The following is a 21,481-nucleotide window of genomic DNA, read 5'->3' as shown; positions in this document are numbered from 1 at the left end:
GTTATTTGCCTGTATTTCTACAGACGCACATTAAATTACTTTTATTTGTGGTTTTCACATGTTTATAGAATCCTGGAATATTTCAACTGTAACTTTTTGTAATAATTTGAATTTTTTTTTTTTTTTTTTAGATATACCTGGTTCAAAAATATTTTATCTACTGCTTTAAAAATATTTTATCTACTGCTTTGGAAAGTCTAATTTATTTTTATTTTTATTATTTGTAATTTGTAATTTGAATGACTGGAAATGTGATGGAATTTAATTTGTCAAAAAGTGGGAATCGTTTTTATTTTTTTATTTTAATGTCATCATCTTAAATATTTGTGCCATTCTGCGTATTTGTGACAATTTACACTATTGGTTAAAAGTTAAAGCTGCAGTAGGTTACTTTTGTAAAAATATATTTTTTACATATTTATTAAACCTGTCATTATGTCCTGACAGTAGAATATGAGACAGATAATCTGTGAATAAATCAAGCTCCTCTGGCTCCTCCCAGTGTCCTATTGCCATTTGCAGAAACTCCATCGCTAATGTTAGCTTGTCCTGAATCACTAGGGTGCACCTATAATAAGTGTTTATATTCGGACTATTTTAGATTGCTTCGGGGGTACCGCGGCGGAGTAACCCAGTACCTTTGTGATTCTTCATAGACATAAACAGAGAGAAGTAGATCCGGCTACGATGTTCTTCAGCAAGACGCAAGCAGTTCTGTTTATTAACCGCTAGAGCGTCAAAAGTTTCCTACCGCAGCTTTAACACAGTCAGATTTTTTATATTTATGAATGATTTGAGTAATGTTTCAGAAAATTCAGCTTTGATCACAAGAAAAAATTATACAGTATTTCAAAATATATTACAATAAAAAAGTACAAATATTTCACAATATTACTGATTACTCTATTGTTGGTTTAATACTGTAAATGCAGCCTTGGAGGCTAATAAGAGAGATCAATTATAAGAGACTTCTCTCAATTTTTTATTCCAATCTTTTGACTGCTGGTAGTGTAAATTATTACAATAGTTTCCCCTGTTTTTACAAGTTCTTGTTTGCATATTAATGAATATCTCAAGACTGAAAAAGAACTAACTTCATCTCAAATCAAATGCTGTGGAATGCAGTGACATTTAATCAGTAACGCACTTAATCGCTGGTGAGATACTAGCTGTGTGTGTGTGTGTGTGTGTGTGACCAGCCATTCCTGATATTTCCACAAATATTTGATTAACATTAAATGTCCCTGTAAAAAGTGCAGCAAATGTTTATTACATGAATGAAGCTTAAACACGAACAACACTTTACTTATGTTGTGATGTGATTCTGTCATTGTAACATATCAAAATATATTTTTGAGACTATGTATCGAGGAATATAGTGAGTATGAAAAAAAAATATTTTTATTTAGGCTACCAGTGCTGATGATAGAGTAACAAAAAAAGACAAAAAACTTGATCAGAATATAATTTAAGATCAGTTTACAATCATATTTACAGACATAAGTTACATTAAGATAAAGTAATAGAAATCACTAGGCATTGTGCTTTCTACAGACAGGAATGTTTAGCATCCTGAATGAATGCACTATTGCTTGATTTGAGTGGTGTAAAGAAATTTTAGTCTCTAAACTTTTTAAATTTCAATGAGAGCAAAACAGAATTGATTGTTTTTAAACCCTCTGTTTCTGTGACTTCTACAATTCCAAATTTGGGTGAGTTATCACCGTATGTTAAGCAACATGTAAAAAAGTTGGATGTTGTATTTGATGAGCAAATGAAATTTGATAGACAGATTAATACTGTGGTTAAATCTTCTTTTTTTCAACTACGGCTTCTTGCTAAAGTAAAATCTTTCCATCTTCTGGTTTGAAAAATCTTTCAAACCAGAGACTATTGTTTACACCAAAGACGAGGCTGAAGTCCAGGGGCGATCGTGCGTTTTCGATTAGCTCCCTCTGTGTTCATTTTCAAAACCTATCTGTTTGACAAAGCTTTTATTTCTGGCTGAAGCACTGTATTTTACCATGATTTTATTTATAGTTTTTTATTTATTTATTATTATTATTTTAAATGGCTGTGGTACTTTTTTAATTGTTAAATTTAATTTTTAACTTTTACTCTTTACTGTGCAAATGTGGTGTGTGTTTTATGTGAAGCACATTGGTCAACCATGTGTTGTGGAAATGGTGCTATATAAATAAAATTGACATTGACATTGACATCCTCTGATGGAGCACAAAGCAAGGATGCAAACCCAAACATGCGAACCCTCATCTTTCATCTTTAATTTGATCGCATTAATCACAAACCTTGTATAATCAGACGCTGATTGAGCACTTTTCTACTTTCAAAAAACCTTTCAGATCATGTTTTACTGTCTTTCTGATTGTAAAGGTTTGGCAAATGTATCACATCATGCAAAGGATCGGACATCACAGTCAAACAGCACACAGCGGTGCTGTATATGTGAGAGATGAACACTGGGAGCTCAATAGATTCTCTCGTAAGACTGGAGAAACCTTGAGAAGTAATAATCAGAGGGAACAGGCAGCACAGTGACGTATTCCTCCGCTCATCAGCTGCTGACAGGACGGATGGAGTTCAACACACAGAGCAAAGTTAGAGGGAAGAAGGATACCCATATTCTGACTCAGACTGGACCCTCCTAAAAACCCAGCTTTTGTGTTTTAAAAACGAATAAGAATTGCATAATATTTTTTTCATATTCCAAATTAATTCATGAACATGCAAAAAAAAAATAATAATAATTACTGTATGTAAACCATGCATTAAAAAAATAATAATAATACTTAGTTTAAACCTTCATATACCCATTAATGTTTTTTTTCAAGTTTAAATTCAGGGGCAAGAAAATAAATTTTCAGTCTGACAGTAGCTTTACAATTAGGCTTTATGCATGACTTAAATGTGTTACATGTTCAACAAATAAGATTTGTTATTAATAAGATTTTCTTCAAATGTTACATATGTAAATGTTTCCTTGGACTGAAATATATATGGAGGGCGGAACTGATTTTTAAACGCCTTTAAAAATATATGGAAAATTGTTATATTCTGAAATATATTTAAAATACATTTTATTATTATAGTGACTATAGCAATGACAATATTGCAACAGCTCTACGTCAACAAGTGAAATCTAGCATTATAACATATAATTGAAATAGGCAACATATTCCTGATTTAACAGTTATTCATATTGCAAATAATTATAACACTGCATATGTGCAACATAGACAGTAGTGTAAAGTGCATGCAAACATTGAGAGTTTTCCCCAGCAGTTATGAAACGAAACAGCATGAAAAGCTCACCTGTGTGTGTGTGTCTGTGCATGCATCAGCACCACAACACACTCTCTGTGACGGATGAAGACACATGCATCTCTACTGACGTGTGGAGCTGAGAGTCCATGCTGAAGGTTTCACATTACAGCAGTGTCTGACTGTCTGACTGCAGAGCTGCTGATGCAGGGACTCCTGTGAGCTCAAGGCTATCGATCACTGTAATGTAATTCAGCTCTCATAGCGCAGAATGAGAACCTATGTTTCATAGGTTACATATTACAATGCATTATATATCTAGTCAAGAATAATTCTGAATTCATTTATAATGCATTATGATGCTCACCTCTTCATGGTTTCTTCATGGCTCACCTCTTCACAACCCCCCTCCCCCCTTCTGCATGAGTGTTTGGAGCAATGTATCATTTGCTCAGCACTAGATGCTCTGCAGTGAATGGGTGCCGTCAGAATGAGAGTCCAAACAGCTGATTAAAAATATCACGTGTTGAGAAGACAAAAGAAACAACAGACGTTTAAAGTCCTATCTGCTCTGAATCAGGAGAGAAATCTGCACTTTACAAGTCAAAACAGCTCTTAACAAATATGTGGCTGGATTTTGATGTAAGAGACAAAATTATTATAAAACAATAATGATGTTTCATGATTTGAAAGGCTTCTTGGATGCTTAATGCAGGAATCAAGCATGAATTAACTTGACTTGATTTAACTAAATAAAAAAGAAGACAAGGAGATCAGTGCTGAAAGGGGCGGAGCTACAGGCTTTTGTTACATTCAGAACTGGTTACATTGTGTTGTGTTTGTTACATTGCTCCATCTTTTTTGTTACTAGTTACATTGCGTCAAAGTTCCATTTTCAAAAGATGAAAACGTTCCAAAACAATCGGAGCTCAAGATTCTTCCTCACACCTTCCCCGAGTCATTTTTTCTTCCCGGTGTTGTGTGTCGCACTGGATGATTTGCAAGCCACTAAGCTCCACCTCAGCAGAGAGATTCAGGGGGCTTTCTATCACTATTTGACCCTAAGTGTCATGAGTTAAACACATATTTGTGAATAGTAAGCAGAGTATAAAAACACTCGAAACAAGCACAGACGTTTAGTTTCAGGTACACACTGCAGTGCTGTATATTGAATATATGTGAATATATGTATATATGAAGTACACTAAGTGAAAATAGCATTATTTTCTTTGCATTACAGTAAGTGTAAATAGTTGTTAGATGCTATTTATAGGTCACTTAGTGCAAAAAAGGTTGGATAGTTGCAACTCAGTATTGCAGTGCATTATTAAACAGTGTGCATAATAGCATATTGAGTGTAAATTATGATATTTATCAGAATTATTAAATATATTGTTGTTTAATTGGGTTAGGCTTAGTTAGTTCCTCCTACAACTTTTCCTAAATGTACCTTTCTAGTTTTCTTTATTATTAATAACCCATGAGCCTCAAATGTCCATATAAGGAAATAAAAACATAGACTAATTAGAATATGCTAATATAAAATGCTGGATTTTAATTAGGTTTTGTTTTCCACGTGTGTTTGGTGTGTCCTAATTCCCATCAGATTTGAGCAGATGTTGAAGATTATTCACAAACTGAATTAACAGTGATTTTATAAAGGCATCACAGCGCCACCTAGTGACTGACTTACGCACATGATAAAGACTTATACACTATCTGTATAATTCATTTTCTCTCTTTTAAAATGTTATTAAATGTTTTAACATCATTTCGCTATTTCTTTCATTAATACTACTAATAATAAAAAACAATAATAATTATTATTTTATTCCTTTCCACAGTGCAATGAACTAGTGAAAGCAACTGTGTGTTTGTGCGAACACACATACATACACACACACACACCCACCCACACACACACACACACACAGACCCACACACACACACACACACACACACACACACACACACACACACACACGCACACGCACACCCACACACACACACACACACACACTCACACACACACACACACCCACCCACACACACACACACACACAGACCCACACACACACACACACACACACACACACACACACACACACACACGCACACGCACACCCACACACACACACACACACACACACACACACACACACACACATGTTTGTTTTTGTGTAAAGTGTGTTCATCCCATAGGTGTAATGGTTTTTATTCTGTACAAACTGTATATTCTATGTCCCTTCACCAACCCTACACCTAACCCTAACCCTCACAGGAAACTTTGTGCAATTTTACTTTCTCAAAAAAAAAAAAAAACTAATTCTGTATGATTTATAAGTGTTTTGAAAAATGGGGACATGGGTTATGTCCTCATAAGTCACCCTCTCCTTGTAATACCTGTGTCATACCCATGTCATTATACACGCACACACACACACACACACACACACCTGCTTGATCATCATTAGGTGGCACCTGTAATGAGGCTCTGATTTGTGTTGAGTCATTATGAGCTCATCAATCCACTGTGTCAAAAAAGACATTTACAGAAAGACATTTACAACTGTTTCTGACTTCAAAGTTACACTTTATCAGATCACATGACGTCCTCACCTGCACTCTGGACCGCAGATAAAAGCCTGCTCCGCACAATCTGAAGGTCAGAGCGAACATGGCGACCCGCTGGGGAATCTGTGGAGCTGGAAAAATCAGCCATGATTTCTGTGTTGCTCTGAGGACACTTTCTAACGAAGATCACCAGGTACAGGACAACACAGTCAATATTCATATCGAAAATCTTTTAAAGAAGCTCAGACCTAAATTGGGTTTTCTCTTTCGTATAAACAAATGCTTTCCTTTTGAAGCAAAAAAGAGAATTATCCAAAGTTGTTTTTCTTTCTGATGTGCTTTATATGCATGCAAACTAAAGATGTTGGATTGTGTATATATCATGCTGCAATACGATTTGTGACCAATGCATCTTCACATTCCCACTTATGATACTATTTATTGCCGAGGCATGGAATCAAACGCAGAGTGTTGTGATGTTAGAAGCAATCTCTAAATATATTTTTGAAGTGTTACCTAGAAGAAACAATTGAATGGTTTATGCAATTATTTTTATATGCTGCTGGATGAGAAAATCTGACTCAGTCATTAACTTTTCTGTCTGTTTGTGTTTTGTAGATAGTTGCAGTTGCATCAAGAAGCCTAGAAAGTGCAGAGAAGTTTGCAAAAACCCACAGCATCCCAAAAGCGTATGGCAGCTACCAGGAGCTGGCGAAGGACCCCAATATTGGTGAGTAAACAGACAGAGCTGGACAGAATTGAAGAGACAGTCCCTGAGAGTCACTGACGAGCGTCTCCTGTCAGATGTGCTGTACATCGGGGTTGTGCACACACATCATCTGCAGGTGGGTCTGCTGTTCCTCAACGCTGGGAAGAATGTGCTGTGTGAGAAACCCTTCGCCATGAACCTCCGAGAGGTCAGACAGCTCGTCTCGGCCGCCCGCGAGAACAACGTCTTCCTCATGGAGGTAAACGCATGCAGCACAAAGACCTGATCTACTAATGTTGACTGGACACTAGACGCACTAGTTGAGTTCACCATGAAAGACGTGGACGTTTCCTGAGGTCACATCGTTCAAAACAGAGTGAGCAGTGTCTGTGTCATCATCAGAATGACGGACGAGTTTTGATTTCCAGATATTTCAACAGCAGCACTCTTGTAGATTAGTAGCATTCTGCTCTCATGAATGAATCTGGGATTAATGTGGAGGGAATCTACTGAAAACATGTCCTGGTTATATTTCACGACACAGGTAATGAAAAAAATAATGTTTGTGTGTGTGTGTGTGTGTGTGTGTGTGTGTGTGTGTGTATATATATATATATAAAATAACAGTATCTACTTGTGACATTAACTATGCACATTTCTTCCCACATTCTGATTAACTTATTGCATTTTGCTTTTGTGAATTTTCATTAATTGTAGTCATGATTCTCATTCAGTTATTATTATGAAAACAAAATATTTTTAATTAAAATACGCATTAATCTAAAACTTTAAAATAAGGCAAAATCTAATGATTTTCTAATACTATTTGTAAATGCACTAAAATATATATATATATAATTCTTGATGAAAAAATATTTTTTAATTATTTTATTTTATTTTATTTATTTTATATTTCATAAATATATATATATGGAGTCTGTGTCTCCATCTCTTTGTCTCTGTCTGTGTGTCCTTCTCCATCTCTGTATGTGTCTCTGTCTCCATCTGTGTCTCTGTCTGTGTCTGTGTCTCTGTCTCCATCTGTGTTTCTGTCTGTGTCTCTGTCTCCATCTGTGTCTCCGTCTCTGTCTCTGTGTCTGTGTCAGGCGGTCTGGTCCAGGTGTTTCCCCTTGTATGCTGAGGTTGGCAGGCTGCTCTCAGAAAACACAGTTGGGGAGGTGAAGATGGTGAAGGCATATTTCGGTCTTCCTCTGCTGGACCGTGAGCGCAGCACACAGAAGGAGCAGGGTGGAGGAGCGCTGATGGACATCGGCATCTACTGCCTACAGTTCGCTCTGATGGTGTTCAAGGGAGAAAGACCAGAATCCATCCACGCCACGGGAGTCCTGCTTCCCTCAGGTACAGCAAATATCACCACTACATTACTTATCATGCATATTCTCTTTGCAAAATGCATCTATCTGAGACGGTTCTTAGTTTGTTTTTTAGTTTGTAAAGGGAATGTTCTTACAGGATTATGGGAATGTTCTCTTAATGAACAAATGTTCTTCCAGTAGTATTTATCGAACGTTATCTGGTCATTAATAATGCTCTAAAAACGTATGCACAACTTTACTTGTACATAGGTCAGTTATTTACTAGTTTTAGATTTCTGAATCAAAATTTCAGAATTTCGAAACACGAGAGCAAAATGATAAAATTGAATGTTCACTTAAAGCTGAAGTAGGTAACTTTTGTAAAAATGTATTTGTGAAACCTGTCATTATGTCCTGACAGTAGAATATGAGATAGAAAAAAATCAAGCTCCTCTAGCTCCTCCCAGTGTCCTATTGCCATTTGCAGAAATTCATCCGCTCCCGGTTAGAAACAACCAATCAGAGCTGCGGTCCGTAACTTTTTTTGTGTTCAAGATTTACAAAATGTATATAATAACTGAGTACACCATGAATTCATTTTACAACCCGTGTTTTTAGCTTGTCCTGAATCACTAGGGTACACCTATAATAAGTGTTTATATTCAGACTATTTTAGATTGCTTCGGGGATACCGCGGCGGAGTAACCCAGTACCTTTGTGATTCTTCATAGACATAAACAGAGAGAAGTAGTTCCGGCTACAATGTTCTTCCGCAAGACGCAAGCAGTTCTGTTTATTAACCACTAGAGTGTCAAAAGTTACCTACCGCAGCTTTAATGTTTTCTCTAATGTTCACATAAAAAATAATTTGGTCTTAAAAACTATACATTTACCTTCATAAAAGCAGTAGAAACCCTGAATAAATCATTGAGGCTGTTGTTATCTGGTGTGTGTTATCTGTGCCTCTTCTGTCAGGGGTTGATGAGTCGATGGTGGTGGTCCTGAAGTTCTCGGGGAACAGGATGGCTGTGTGTGTCTGCTCCATCGCCTGTGATCTTCCCAATGATGCCACCATCTGCGGAAGCAAAGGCATGATCCGAGTGAGGACACACATTTCATTTCAAATCATGACTGAACTGAAACAAACATTGTAAAATCATTCATTTATAGTACATTGGACTGTTCTTGTTGATATGTTTCTAATACAAATCAATTTTGCACTTGCCACTTACACGTGCTGGTCATATAATTAGAATATCATCAAAAAGTTGATTTATTTCCTTAATTCCATTCAAAAAGTGAAACTTGTATATTATATTCATTCATTACACACAGACTGATGTATTTCAAATGTTTATTTCTTTTAATTTTGATGATTATAATTGACAACTAAGGAAAATCCCAAATTCAGTATCTCAGAAAATAAGAATATTGTGAAAAGGTTCAATATTAAAGACACTTGGTGCCACACTCTAATCAGCTAATTAACTCAAAACACCTGCAAAGGACTTTAAATGGTCTCTCAGTCTAGAACTATAGGCTACCCAATCATGGGGAAGACTGCTGATTTGACTGTTGTCCAAAAGACGACCATTGACACCTTGCACAAGGTGCATTCAAAAATGTGGGGGAGATTCACAAAGAGTGGACTGCAGCTGGAGTCAGTGCTTCAAGAACCACTACACACAGACGTATGCAAGACATGGGTTTCAGCTTCGCATTCCTTGTGTCAAGCCCCCCTTGAACAACAGACAGCGTCTGAAACATCTCACTTCAAAAAAGACTGGACTGCTACTGAGTGGTCCAAATTTATGTTCTCTGATGAAAGTAAATTTTGCATTTCCTTTGGATATCAGGGTCCAAGAGTCTGGAGGAAGATAGGAGAGGTACACAATCCACATTGCTTGAGATCCAGTGTAAAGTTTCCACAGTCAGTGATGGTTTGGGGTGCCATGTCATCTGCTGGTGTTGGTCCACTGTGTTTTCTGAAGTCAAAGGTCAATGCAGCCATATACCAGGAAGTTTTAGAGCACTTCATGCTTCCTGCTGTTGACCAACTTTATGGAGATGCAGATTTCATTTTCCAACAGGACTTGAAACCTGCACACAGTGCCAAAGCTACCAGTACCTGGTTTAAGGACCATGGTATCCCTGTTCTTAATTGCCCAGCAATCTCCTGTGTCTCCGCTGGTTCTGCCCAGAAATGAATCTCATGTGTCTCCGCTGGTTCCGCCCAGCATAGAGTCCCCTGTGTCTCCGCTGGTTCCGCCCAGAAATGAATCTCCTGTGTCTCAACTGGTTCCGCCCAGCACTGAATCCCCTGTATCTCCGCTGATCCTGACTATCCCTTCTTCATCTCCTGGGCATCCCAATCCCCAGTTGAGCCCAGGGAGGGGCTCCCGATTCCCTGATGAGCTCAAGGAGGGCTCCTGAACCCCAGTTCGCTCCAGTGTCAGCTCCAGCTCCAGAGCGCACTCCAATGTCAGCTCTAGCCCCAGAGCTCACTCCAGTGTCAGCTCCAGCCCCAAAGCTCACTCCAGTGTCAGCTCCAGCCCCGGAGCTCACTCCAGTGTCAGCTCCAGCCCCAGAGCTTGCTCCAGTGTCAGCTCCAGCTCCAGAGCTCACTCCAGTGTCAGCTCCAGCCCCAAAGCTCACTCCAGTGTCAGCTCCAGCCCCGGAGCTCACTCCAGTGTCGGCTCCAGCCCCGGAGCTCGCTCCAGTGTCGGCTCCGGCTCCAGCTCCGGAGCTCCCTCCAGTGTCGGCTCCAGCCCCAGAGCTTGCTCCAGTGTCGGCTCCGGCTCCAGCTCCGGAGCTCCCTCCAGTGTCGGCTCAAGCCCCAGAGCTCGGTCCAGTGTCGGCTCCAGCCCCAGAGCTCACTCCAGTGTCGGCTCCAGCCCCAGAGCTCGCTCCAGTGTCGGCCCCAGAGCTCGCTCCAGTGTCGGCTCCAGCTCCAGAGCTCGCTCCAGTGTCGGCTCCAGCCCCAGAGCTCGCTCCAGTGTCGGTTCCAGCCCCAGAGCTCGCTCCAGTGTCAGCCCCAGAGCTCGCTCCAGTGTCGGCTCCAGCCCCAGAGCTCGCTCCAGTGTCGGCTCCAGCCCCAAAGCTTGCTCTAGTTTTGGTTCCAGCCCTAGAGCTCGGTCCAGTGTCGGCTCCAGGCCCAGAGTCCAGCCCAGTGAGTTTTCTCAAGTATTTTTTTTTACGGGGGGTTGCAGTAGAGATCCAGCCATAGAGGCCGAGGTGGGGGTTGGAGTCAAGGACTCGGAGGCAGCTCCGCCATGGTCGCCCCAGTCTCCAGATCCCCCACACCCCCACCCAACCCCACTCCCCGGTGTTATGGCTCAGGACTAGGCTTCCGGGAGAGGGGAGTACTGTCACAAGTCGGTCTCACAATGCACTCCCTCACTCAAGTATTAATCACCAGCACCTGCTCACTATTCAGTCATTTAATGATTCCTCCAAGTCCTCCTCTCCTACGTCTCTCTCGAGGTGTGTGCAACAACTCATCCATCCTGGTCACCCTCTTTACTTTGTCTGTAAAGAGAAAACCAGTATCAATCCCAGCCTTCGATTCCATACTCAACACCGAATACGGATATATTAATCTTCTCCTGCTTGCTTATACACCTGTTTTAATAAACTTTAATATTATTAACCTTCTGTTCCCGAGCCCGTGTGTTACAATATATTTATTATGTATATATAAACACATACATACAGCATATATTAAGAAAAATATTAACAAGTATTTAAATTTATCTATGTATATTCATATAAATTGTTTAATATATAAATGTAACATATTTTTCTTAAATATATACATGCATGTGTGTGTATTATGAAAAAAATCGTGATTAATTGCGATTAATCGTTCGACAGCGATTAATCGTTTATTTCATTTTTTACTTTTATTTGAGGTTTGTGTAAATCCACTTAAGATTCACACACACACACACACACACACACACACACACATATATATATATATATATATATATATATATATATATATATATATATATACTGAATTAATATTCTACATTTTGGCACTATTTTTTTCTCGTTATATTGTTGATATGGTCACTAGTAAATAAACTTAAGTTTTGTCATGCTAATGCCATTTAATGCAGAATAATGCAGTTCTGTGCTCTAGGTGGCGCATCCCATGCACTGCCCAACCGTTCTGGAGCTGAATGGTAAAAAGACAGAGTTCCCTCTTCCTGAACCCGGCCTGCCTCTGAACTTCACCAACAGCACAGGACTGAGATACGAGGCAGAGGAAGTGAGGCGCTGTCTGCTGAAAGGTGACGCTCTGTTAAACCTGCTGTGCTTGTGATGAAATGAGCATGAGCTCTGTGTCAGGATGATGTTGATATGATCTGTCTCGCAGGACTGAAGGAGAGCATCAAGATGTCACTCACAGACTCAGAGCTGCTTACTGAGATCATGGATGAGGCCCGGAGACAGGTGGGCGTGGTTTATGATCAGGACAGCCAATGACGGGCCTGCATTCCTTGATTGACCTGCGCTGGATGGTGCTACTCATGATGCAAAGAAACAATCATGCTTGAATGAAATGTCTTGGAGACAAATTGTGTGTAATAAAAGTGACACAAACACAGCAGAATGTGTGGAATCTCTTCATTAATTCATTATGATAGTCAAAAGAGTGTTGCTGATTTATAGATTATATTGAGGGTTCGAAATATTGTGGACCACAATACAATAAGATTGTTTGCATTTTTGCATTTTTCACTTAATAGCCAATAGCCTTCAGTTTTACATTGCAACCATAAATCATGATATTCTTCTTTTAAAAGCCTGTCAGTGGGTGATATTTGAGCTGAGTACTGAAAGCTATTGATATAGATACAGTGTGAATCAACAATGCAGTTTTTGCATTAATTTATAATTATTTAAAATTTTCTTGAAACATTTCCACAAATCCATAAATACTATTTTAAATAACTTGATTTATTTTAAACATACATCAACAAGCTTTCTTGGAAAAATAAAAGTCATATATATATATATATATATATATATATATATATATATATATATATGTGTGTGTGTGTGTGTGTGTGTGTGGACTGGGGGGAATTAGTGAAATAAATCTACTTTTTGATGATATTCTAATTATATGACCAGCACCTGTATATACAGTACACACACACACACACACACACACACACACATATATATATATATATATATATATATATATATATATATATATATATATATATATATATATAGAAAATGTGCATCTGGCTGGTCTCCACCGGAGTGACATAATGTTTTTTAGACATACTTTATAAACGAATAATAATAAACACATGCTTGATCATCATTAGCTGGCACCTGTAATGAGGCTCTGATTTGTGTTGAGTCACTATGAGCTCATCAATCCACTGTGACAAAAAAGACATTTACAGAGAGACATTTACAACTGTTTCTGACTTCAAAGTTACACTTTATCAGATCACATGACGTCCTCACCTGCACTCTGGACCGCAGATAAAAGCCTGCTCCGCACAATCTGAAGGTCAGAGCGAACATGGCGACCCGCTGGGGAATCTGTGGAGCTGGAAAAATCAGCCATGATTTCTGTGTTGCTCTGAGGACACTTTCTAACGAAGATCACCAGGTACAGGACAACACAGTCAATATTCATATCGAAAATCTTTTAAAGAAGCTCAGACCTAAATTGGGTTTTCTCTTTCGTATAAACAAATGCTTTCCTTTTGAAGCAAAAAAGAGAATTATCCAAAGTTGTTTTTCTTTCTGATGTGCTTTATATGCATGCAAACTAGGGGTGTAACGGTTCACAAAATTCACGGTTCGGTTCGATACGATACACTGATGTCACGGTTCGGTTCGGTTCGGTTCGATACGTTTTAGATACAGCAAAATGTAAAAACATCTCAACTTTTCAGAATGCCGCAAGCGCACCGCGGGTCATGTGACAAGAACCAACCAATCAGCTTCATCCTTTCCCGTAACAACGTTGAGAGCTCAGCCAAGATGAAGGATCAGCTGATCATAGTTGTATATGGATTGCAATTTTGAAATAAATTTAGTAGCAGAGCTACTGCAAGCGATTTTTAGAGCTGCAAATCCATTTATCCTTCGCTGAAATTTCCGCGTCTCATGGAGAGAGCACGTCATTGTTGCTTAGCAAAGACAGACGCCTCATGAGCGCTTCTGCCCAAGCGCTTTGGAAAGGAGGAGAAAGACGCGCTTAGCGTTTTCCATGCGTTTTTAGGCACGATATGTGAACGGCCCCTAAGGCGCTCGCTCACTCAGCACGCGCTGAAGGCTCGTTGCAAAATGTCGAATGCATTTAACAGACCAGAAATATAAGATCCTAAAATAACCAACAGGTCTGGTGTTTGGCTTGGATTCCCTGTAAGCTATAGTGTCTAAATGCTGCAGGGATAGTTTGCTGCGTGCATGTTTCTCCTTTTTTTTCGTCTTTTCTCAGATAGTACTGACGCATATATCCAAGATATTCCCGCTGGTGTTTTTTTTTTTTTTTTTTGTATTCCCGCTGGTGTACCCTGTCATGTTGCAGATGTGACATACCGTTGTTTTTTTATCCACCACTCTCTTGCCATCACCATTATAGCTTAAAGGGAATCCAAAGTGCACCCAAACACCAGACCTGTTGGTTATTGGAGGATCTTCTCATTTCTAGTCTGTTAAACGCATTGGCTATTTTGCAACGAGCCTTCAGCGCGTACTGAGTGAGCGAGCGCCTGCTGAGTAGCCTAACATAAACATATAAGATGGTGTTTTTTTCTTCTTCGGGAGTGTCAGGGGCGTTGCCTGTTACGTTGTTTGGGTTATTGGGCTACCTTGTTGAACGCATATCATTATATTTCTCTCTCTCTCTTTTTTTTTTTTTTTTTTCAAATATAATTAAATACTCCAACGAACCGTTCGGTATACATAATGCGTACCGCGTACCGAACCGAAAGCGTCGTACCGAACGGTTAAATACGAATACGCGTATCGTTACACCCCTAATGCAAACTAAAGATGTTGGATTGTGTATATATCATGCTGCAATACGATTTGTGACCAATGCATCTTCACATTTCCACTTATGATACTATTTATTGCCAAGGCATGGAATGAAACGCAGAGTGTTGTGATGTTAGAAACAATCTCTAAATATATTTTTGAGTGTTATATCTCAGAGGGATAATACCTGGTAAAATAAAGGATAAAGAAATTTCAGTTCGAACCAAGCATCTGCTGATTTAATCATTAACTTTTCCATCTGTGTCTGCCTGTGTGTGTTTTGTAGATAGTTGCAGTTGCATCAAGAAGCCTAGAAAGTGCAGAGAAGTTTGCAAAAACCCACAGCATCCCAAAAGCGTATGGCAGCTACCAGGAGCTGGCGAAGGACCCCAATATTGGTGAGTAAACAGACAGAGCTGGACAGAATTGAAGAGACAGTCCCTGAGAGTCACTGACGAGCGTCTCCTGTCAGATGTGCTGTACATCGGGGTTGTGCACACACATCATCTGCAGGTGGGTCTGCTGTTCCTCAACGCTGGGAAGAATGTGCTGTGTGAGAAACCCTTCGCCATGAACCTCCGAGAGGTCAGACAGCTCGTCTCGGCCGCCCGCGAGAACAACGTCTTCCTCATGGAGGTAAACGCATGCAGCACAAAGACCTGATCTACTAATGTAGACTGGACACTAGACGCACTAGTTGAGTTCCCCATGAAAGAAGTGGACGTTTCCTGAGGTCACATCATTCAAAACAGAGTGAGCAGTGTCTGTGTCATCATCAGAATGACGGACGAGTTTTGATTTCCAGATATTTCAACAGCAGCACTCTTGTAGATTAGTAGCATTCTGCTCTCATGATGATTTATTATTGGTAAATGCATTAAAATTCAAGTTATATATATGTCTCCGTCTGTGTCTGTCTCCGTCTGTGTCTCGTTTGTGTCTGTGTCTGTGTCTCTGTCTGTGTCTCCGTCTGTGTCTCTATCTGTGTCTGTGTCTCCGTCTGTGTCTGTCTGTGTCTGTCTGTGTCTTCGTCTGTGTCTGTGTTTCCGTCTGTGTCTGTCTTCATCTGTGTATCCGTCTGTGTCTCTATCTGTGTCTGTGTCGCCGTCTGTGTCTCCGTCTGTGTCGCCGTCTCTGTCTGTGTCTCCGTCTGTGTCTCCATCTGTGTCTGTGTCGCCGTCTGTGTCTCCGTCTGTGTCTCCGTCTGTGTCTGTCTCTGTCTCCGTCTCTGTCTGTGTTTCCGTCTGTGTCTGTCTCCATCTGTGTCTCTGTGTCTCCGTCCGTGTCGCCGTCTCTGTCTGTGTCTCCATCTGTGTCTGTGTCGCCGTCTGTGTCTCTGTCTGTGTCTCTGTCTGTGTCTTTGTCTCTTTCTGTGTCACCATCTGTGTCTCCGTCTGTGTCTCCGTCTCTGTCTGTGTCACCGTCTCTGTCTCCGTCTGTGTCTCTGTCTGTGTCTCCGTCTGTGTCTGTGTCTCCGTCTGTGTCTCCGTCTCTGTCTGTGTCACTATCTCTGTCTCTATCTGTGTCTGTGTCTCCGTCTGTGTCTCTTTCTATATCTCCGTCTGTGTCTCCGTCTCCATCTGTGTCTCCATCTCTGTCTGTGTCTCTGTTTGTGTCTCCGTCTGTGTCTCCGTCTCTGTCACCGTCTGTGTCTCTGTCTGTGTCTCCGTCTCTGTCTGTGTCTCCATCTGTGTCTGTGTCGCCGTCTGTGTCTCTGTCTGTGTCTTTGTCTCTTTCTGTGTCTCCGTCTGTGTCTCCGTCTGTGTCTCCGTCTCTGTCTGTGTCACCGTCTCTGTCTCCGTCTGTGTCTCTGTCTGTGTCTCCGTCTGTGTCTCCGTCTCTGTCTGTGTCACTATCTCTGTCTCTATCTGTGTCTGTGTCTCCGTCTGTGTCTCTTTCTATATCTCCGTCTGTGTCTCCGTCTCCATCTGTGTCTCCATCTCTGTCTGTGTCTCTGTTTGTGTCTCCGTCTGTGTCTCCGTCTCTGTCACCGTCTGTGTCTCCATCTGTGTCTCCATCTCTGTCTGTGTCTCTGTCTGTGTCTCTATCTGTGTCTCTATCTGTGTTTCTGTCTGTGTCTCCATCTGTGTCTCCGTCTCTTTCTGTGTCTCCGTCTGTGTCTCCATCTGTGTCTCCATCTGTGTCTCCATCTGTGTCTCTGTCTCTGTCTCCGTCTCTGTCTCCATCTGTGTCTCCGTCTGTGTCTCCATCTGTGTCTCCATCTCTGTCTGTGTCTCTGTCTGTGTCTCTATCTGTGTCTTTATCTGTGTTTCTGTCTGTGTCTCCATCTGTGTCTCCGTCTCTTTCTGTGTCTCCGTCTGTGTCTCCATCTGTGTCTCTGTCTGTGTCTCCGTCTCTGTCTCCATCTGTGTCTCCGTCTGTGTCTCCGTCTGTGTCTCTGTCTGTGTTTGTGTCTCTGTCTCCGTCTGTGTCTCCATCTGTGTCTGTGTCTCCGTCTCCGTCTGTGTCTTTATCTGAGTCTCTGTCTCTCTCTCTGTCTGTCTCAGGCGGTCTGGTCCAGGTGTTTCCCCTTGTATGCTGAGGTTGGCAGGCTGCTCTCAGAAAACACCATCGGGGAGGTGAAGATGGTGAAGGCGTATTTCGGTCTTCATCTGCTGGACCGCGTGCACACCACACAGAAGGAGCAGGGTGGAGGAGCGCTGATATACATCGGCATCTACTGCCTGCAGTTGGCTCTGATGGTGTTCAAGGGGGAAAGACCAGAATCCATCCACGCCACGGGAGTCCTGCTTCCCTCAGGTACAGCAAACATCACCACTACATTACTTATCATGCATGTTCACTGTGCAAAATGCATCTATCTGAGGTGGTTCTTAATTAGTTATTTAGTTTGTAAAGGGAATGTTCTTATAGGATTCTGGGAATGTTCTCTTAATGAACAAATGTTCTTCCAGTAGTATTTTTCGAACGTTATCTGGTCGTTAATAACAGTCTCTGACTCTGATGACCCTTATGATTGGTTTTGTGCTCACAGATGGTGTTCAGTTGATTCCTTCTGTTTTCTTTACTTGTTCTTTAAACTTGCACATTTACCTTCATGAAAGCAGTAGAAATCCTGAATAAATCATTGAGGCTGTTGTTACCTGGTGTGTGTTATCTGTGCCTCTTCTGTCAGGGGTTGATGAGTCGATGGTGGTGGTCCTGAAGTTCTCGGGGAACAGGATGGCTGTGTGTGTCTGCTCCATCGCCTGTGATCTTCCCAATGATGCCACCATCTGCGGAAGCAAAGGCATGATCCGAGTGAGAACACACACTTCATTTCATTTTGTCTTTTTGTATTTCAGGTTTAGTTTTAACAGGAGTTAAACTAAATAAAAATGAAACAAATTTTGCTTTGGAAACAAGCTAAATCACGATTTAGCTTGGCACTATTTTTTCTCGTTTTATTGTTGATATGGTCACTAGTTAATAAACGTAAGTTTTGTCATGCTCATGCCATTTGATGCAGAATAATGCAGTTCTGTGTTCTAGGTGGCGCATCCCATGCACTGCCCAACCGTTCTGGAGCTGAATGGTAAAAAGACAGAGTTCCCTCTTCCTGAACCCGGCCTGCCTCTGAACTTCACCAACAGCACAGGACTGAGATACGAGGCAGAGGAAGTGAGGCGCTGTCTGCTGAAAGGTGACGCTCTGTTAAACCTGCTGTGCTTGTGATGAAATGAGCATGAGCTCTGTGTCAGGATGATGTTGATATGATCTGTCTCGCAGGACTGAAGGAGAGCATCAAGATGTCACTCACAGACTCAGAGCTGCTCACTGAGATCATGGATGAGGCCCGGAGACAGGTGGGCGTGGTTTATGATCAGGACAGCCAATGACGGGCCTGCAATCCTTGATTGACCTGCGCTGGATGGTGCTACTCATGATGCAAAGAAACAATCATGCTTGAATGAAATGTCTTGGAGACAAATTGTGTGTAATAAAAGTGACACAAACACAGCGGAATGTGTGGAATCTCTTCATTAATTCATTATGATAGTCAAAAGAGTGTTGCTGATTTATAGATTATATTGAGGGTTTGAAATATTGTGGACCACAATACAATAAGATTGTTTGCATTTTTTCACTTAATAGCCAATAGCAGGGGCGGCGTTAGGGGTGGGCTAAGGGGGCTGGAGCCCCGAATGTTTTCATTAAAGCCCCGAATGTTTTTATTACTACCATGCCATCAATGAGTTTTCATGCCCAATAAAGTCATTTATATTAGAATTTAAATAAATAAATAAATAAATGTCTCTCGACTCTCACGTCCACAGTGTCTGTAAATTTACCCAAGTAAGTTACGCGTTGTCTTTAACACCCGACGAAAACCGCCCACTGAGTCTAGTGCTTCTGACTGACAGGTAAACTGGCCAACCATCGATGAGCGTCTGTACGATCAGCCAATGAAATGAGCAGGCGGTTTTTTGGCGTGTAGTATTTTACTAGATCAAATTATTTGAAAATTAAAATGGATATTGCAAAATTCATCTCCTTCTTCCAAAAAGGAAGTAAACCCCCAACCCCCCCCCCCCCCCCCCCCCCCCCCCCAAGCCAAAACACTTGAACGCCAAGATACAACAGCTTCAGGTATCTGTAACTTTTAATCTTAGTATTATATTTCTTTCTCGGTTTTAAATTGTGTCTTTAATGTTACATTTTGAACATCTAACAGTTAACGGTTGCGCAGCACAGTCTTTAGGACACACACACCGCTCCGAACTCCCGAACTGATTCAAATGATTTGCCATCCCCAAACTGACTCAAATGATTCGCGAACCCGGTACGAACTCCCGAGCTGATTCAAATGATTTTCGATTCCCAAACTGACTCAAATGATTCGCGATCCCGCTCCAACTCCAAAACTGGAGTCAGATGACTCAAATGATTCGCGATCCCGCTGCGAACTCCCGAACTGCTTCAAATGATTTGCGACCCCAAACTGACTCAAGTGATTCGCGATCCCGCTACGAACTCCCGAACTGATTCAAATGATTCGCGATCCCCAAATAGACTCAAATGATTCGCGATCCCGCTACGAACTCCAGAGCTGACTCAAATGATTCGCGATCCCGCTCCAACTCCCAAACTGGAGTCAGATGACTCAAATGATTCGCGATCCCGCTACGAACTCCCGAACTGACTCAAATGATTCGCGATCCCGTTACGAACTCCCGAACTGACTCTAATGATTCGCGATCCCCAAATTGAGTCAAATGATTCGCGATCCCGCTACGAACTCCCGAACTGATTCAAATGATTCGCGATCCCCAAATAGACTCAAATGATTCGCGATCCCGCTCCGAACTCCCGAACTGACTCAAATGATTCGCAATCCCGCTACGAACTCCCGAACTGACTCAAATGATTTGCGAACCCAATACACATAATGCTTTAAAAGTGTGCACATCGAGAGAAATAAACAGCAGATATTCATGTTAACAACCTCTTTAACTTGAGCAAACGCTGCTAATACATATACATTTGTTAATAAAATAAAAAAAGAAAAAATGAATGTTTTATTGCTACTGAATAAAAATAAACGATCCACTCGAAAGACTCTGCTCATCATGACAGCACCTTGATTTTTTTTTTTTTTTTTTTATTTTTTTTTTTTTATTATTATTATTTGACTTACAAACTTACAAACATTAATTCCAGCAAATCAACATACAACTGCAGTATTTCACAATGACAGCACCTTGATCAGTGAGCTGCGTCTAGGGCCGATGACGTCACTTCCATGGAGGCATGTTGTACACGCCCCCATCCATTGACTCCGCCCCCACGTCAAAACAGTGCCACAAAGAGAGACGTGCAGAAAAGTGAAGCACAAAGGAAAAATGGCATCGCAAGCTCAAACTAGACTGACACGTAAAATAAAAGCAGCGTTGCAAATAAATTATTAGATATGACCATGGAAAATATGTATTGCAAAATAATTGCTTTCGCGCTGTTTCATTTATTTTGCAATTCTTAATTTTTGTTTGCATAAAGCAAATGTATTTTCCTCAATACTTTAAATAAAATGTTTTGTTTTTGTATATTTTAAACAAGGTAAATCTTTCTGATTTATTCAAATAAAAAAGTCACATACATGGATTTTTCTGGCCTAAGCCCCGGATCTCCACTCACCCTAGAACCAACCCTGGCCAATAGCCTTCAGTTTTACATTGCAGCCATAAACCATGATGTTATTCTGTTAAAAGCCTGTCAGCGGGTGATATTTGAGCTGAGTACTGAAAGTTATTGAGACACATACAGTGTGAATCTACAATGCAATTTTTGCATTAATTTAAAACTATTTAAAATGTTCTTGAAACATTTCCACAAATCCATAAATATGATTTTAAATAACTTGATTTGTTTTAAACATACATCAAGAGTACAAGCTTTTCTTGGAGGAAAAATATAAAAATATATATACAATACAATTAACTGGGTTTTGCTACTCATCAGAATAAATTTTACGAACGATTTTTATTTTATTTATGAAGCCCATTTCCACCACTGAATAAAAAAGGCAACGGTTTTTTATAAAGTCAGAAGTTTTGTGACAACTGGCCTTTGGATTTAT

The 21,481-nt window shown here is 40.6% G+C and overlaps 2 protein-coding genes across 2 annotated transcripts; both read left to right on the top strand.

Annotated features, from left to right (window-relative positions):
• Positions 1–5,900: 5,900 nt before the first annotated feature.
• LOC113118076 (trans-1,2-dihydrobenzene-1,2-diol dehydrogenase-like) lies at positions 5,901–12,496 on the top strand. The gene is made up of 7 exons (XM_026286967.1): positions 5,901–6,049; positions 6,475–6,586; positions 6,661–6,824; positions 7,672–7,924; positions 8,857–8,981; positions 12,029–12,179; positions 12,266–12,496. The coding sequence occupies exons 1-7, from the start codon at positions 5,960–5,962 to the stop codon at positions 12,373–12,375; spliced, it is 1,005 nt and encodes a 334-aa protein (XP_026142752.1). The 5' UTR covers positions 5,901–5,959; the 3' UTR covers positions 12,376–12,496.
• An 880-nt stretch (positions 12,497–13,376) lies between these two features.
• Positions 13,377–18,864, top strand: LOC113118075 (trans-1,2-dihydrobenzene-1,2-diol dehydrogenase-like). The gene is made up of 7 exons (XM_026286966.1): positions 13,377–13,525; positions 15,191–15,302; positions 15,377–15,540; positions 17,412–17,664; positions 18,041–18,165; positions 18,397–18,547; positions 18,634–18,864. The coding sequence occupies exons 1-7, from the start codon at positions 13,436–13,438 to the stop codon at positions 18,741–18,743; spliced, it is 1,005 nt and encodes a 334-aa protein (XP_026142751.1). The 5' UTR covers positions 13,377–13,435; the 3' UTR covers positions 18,744–18,864.
• Positions 18,865–21,481: the final 2,617 nt, after the last annotated feature.

The sequence above is a fragment of the Carassius auratus genome, chromosome 18, assembly GCF_003368295.1.
Source record: "Carassius auratus strain Wakin chromosome 18, ASM336829v1, whole genome shotgun sequence".
Lineage (NCBI taxonomy): Eukaryota > Metazoa > Chordata > Actinopteri > Cypriniformes > Cyprinidae > Carassius > Carassius auratus.
This window is presented reverse-complemented; position numbering and strand designations above follow the sequence as displayed.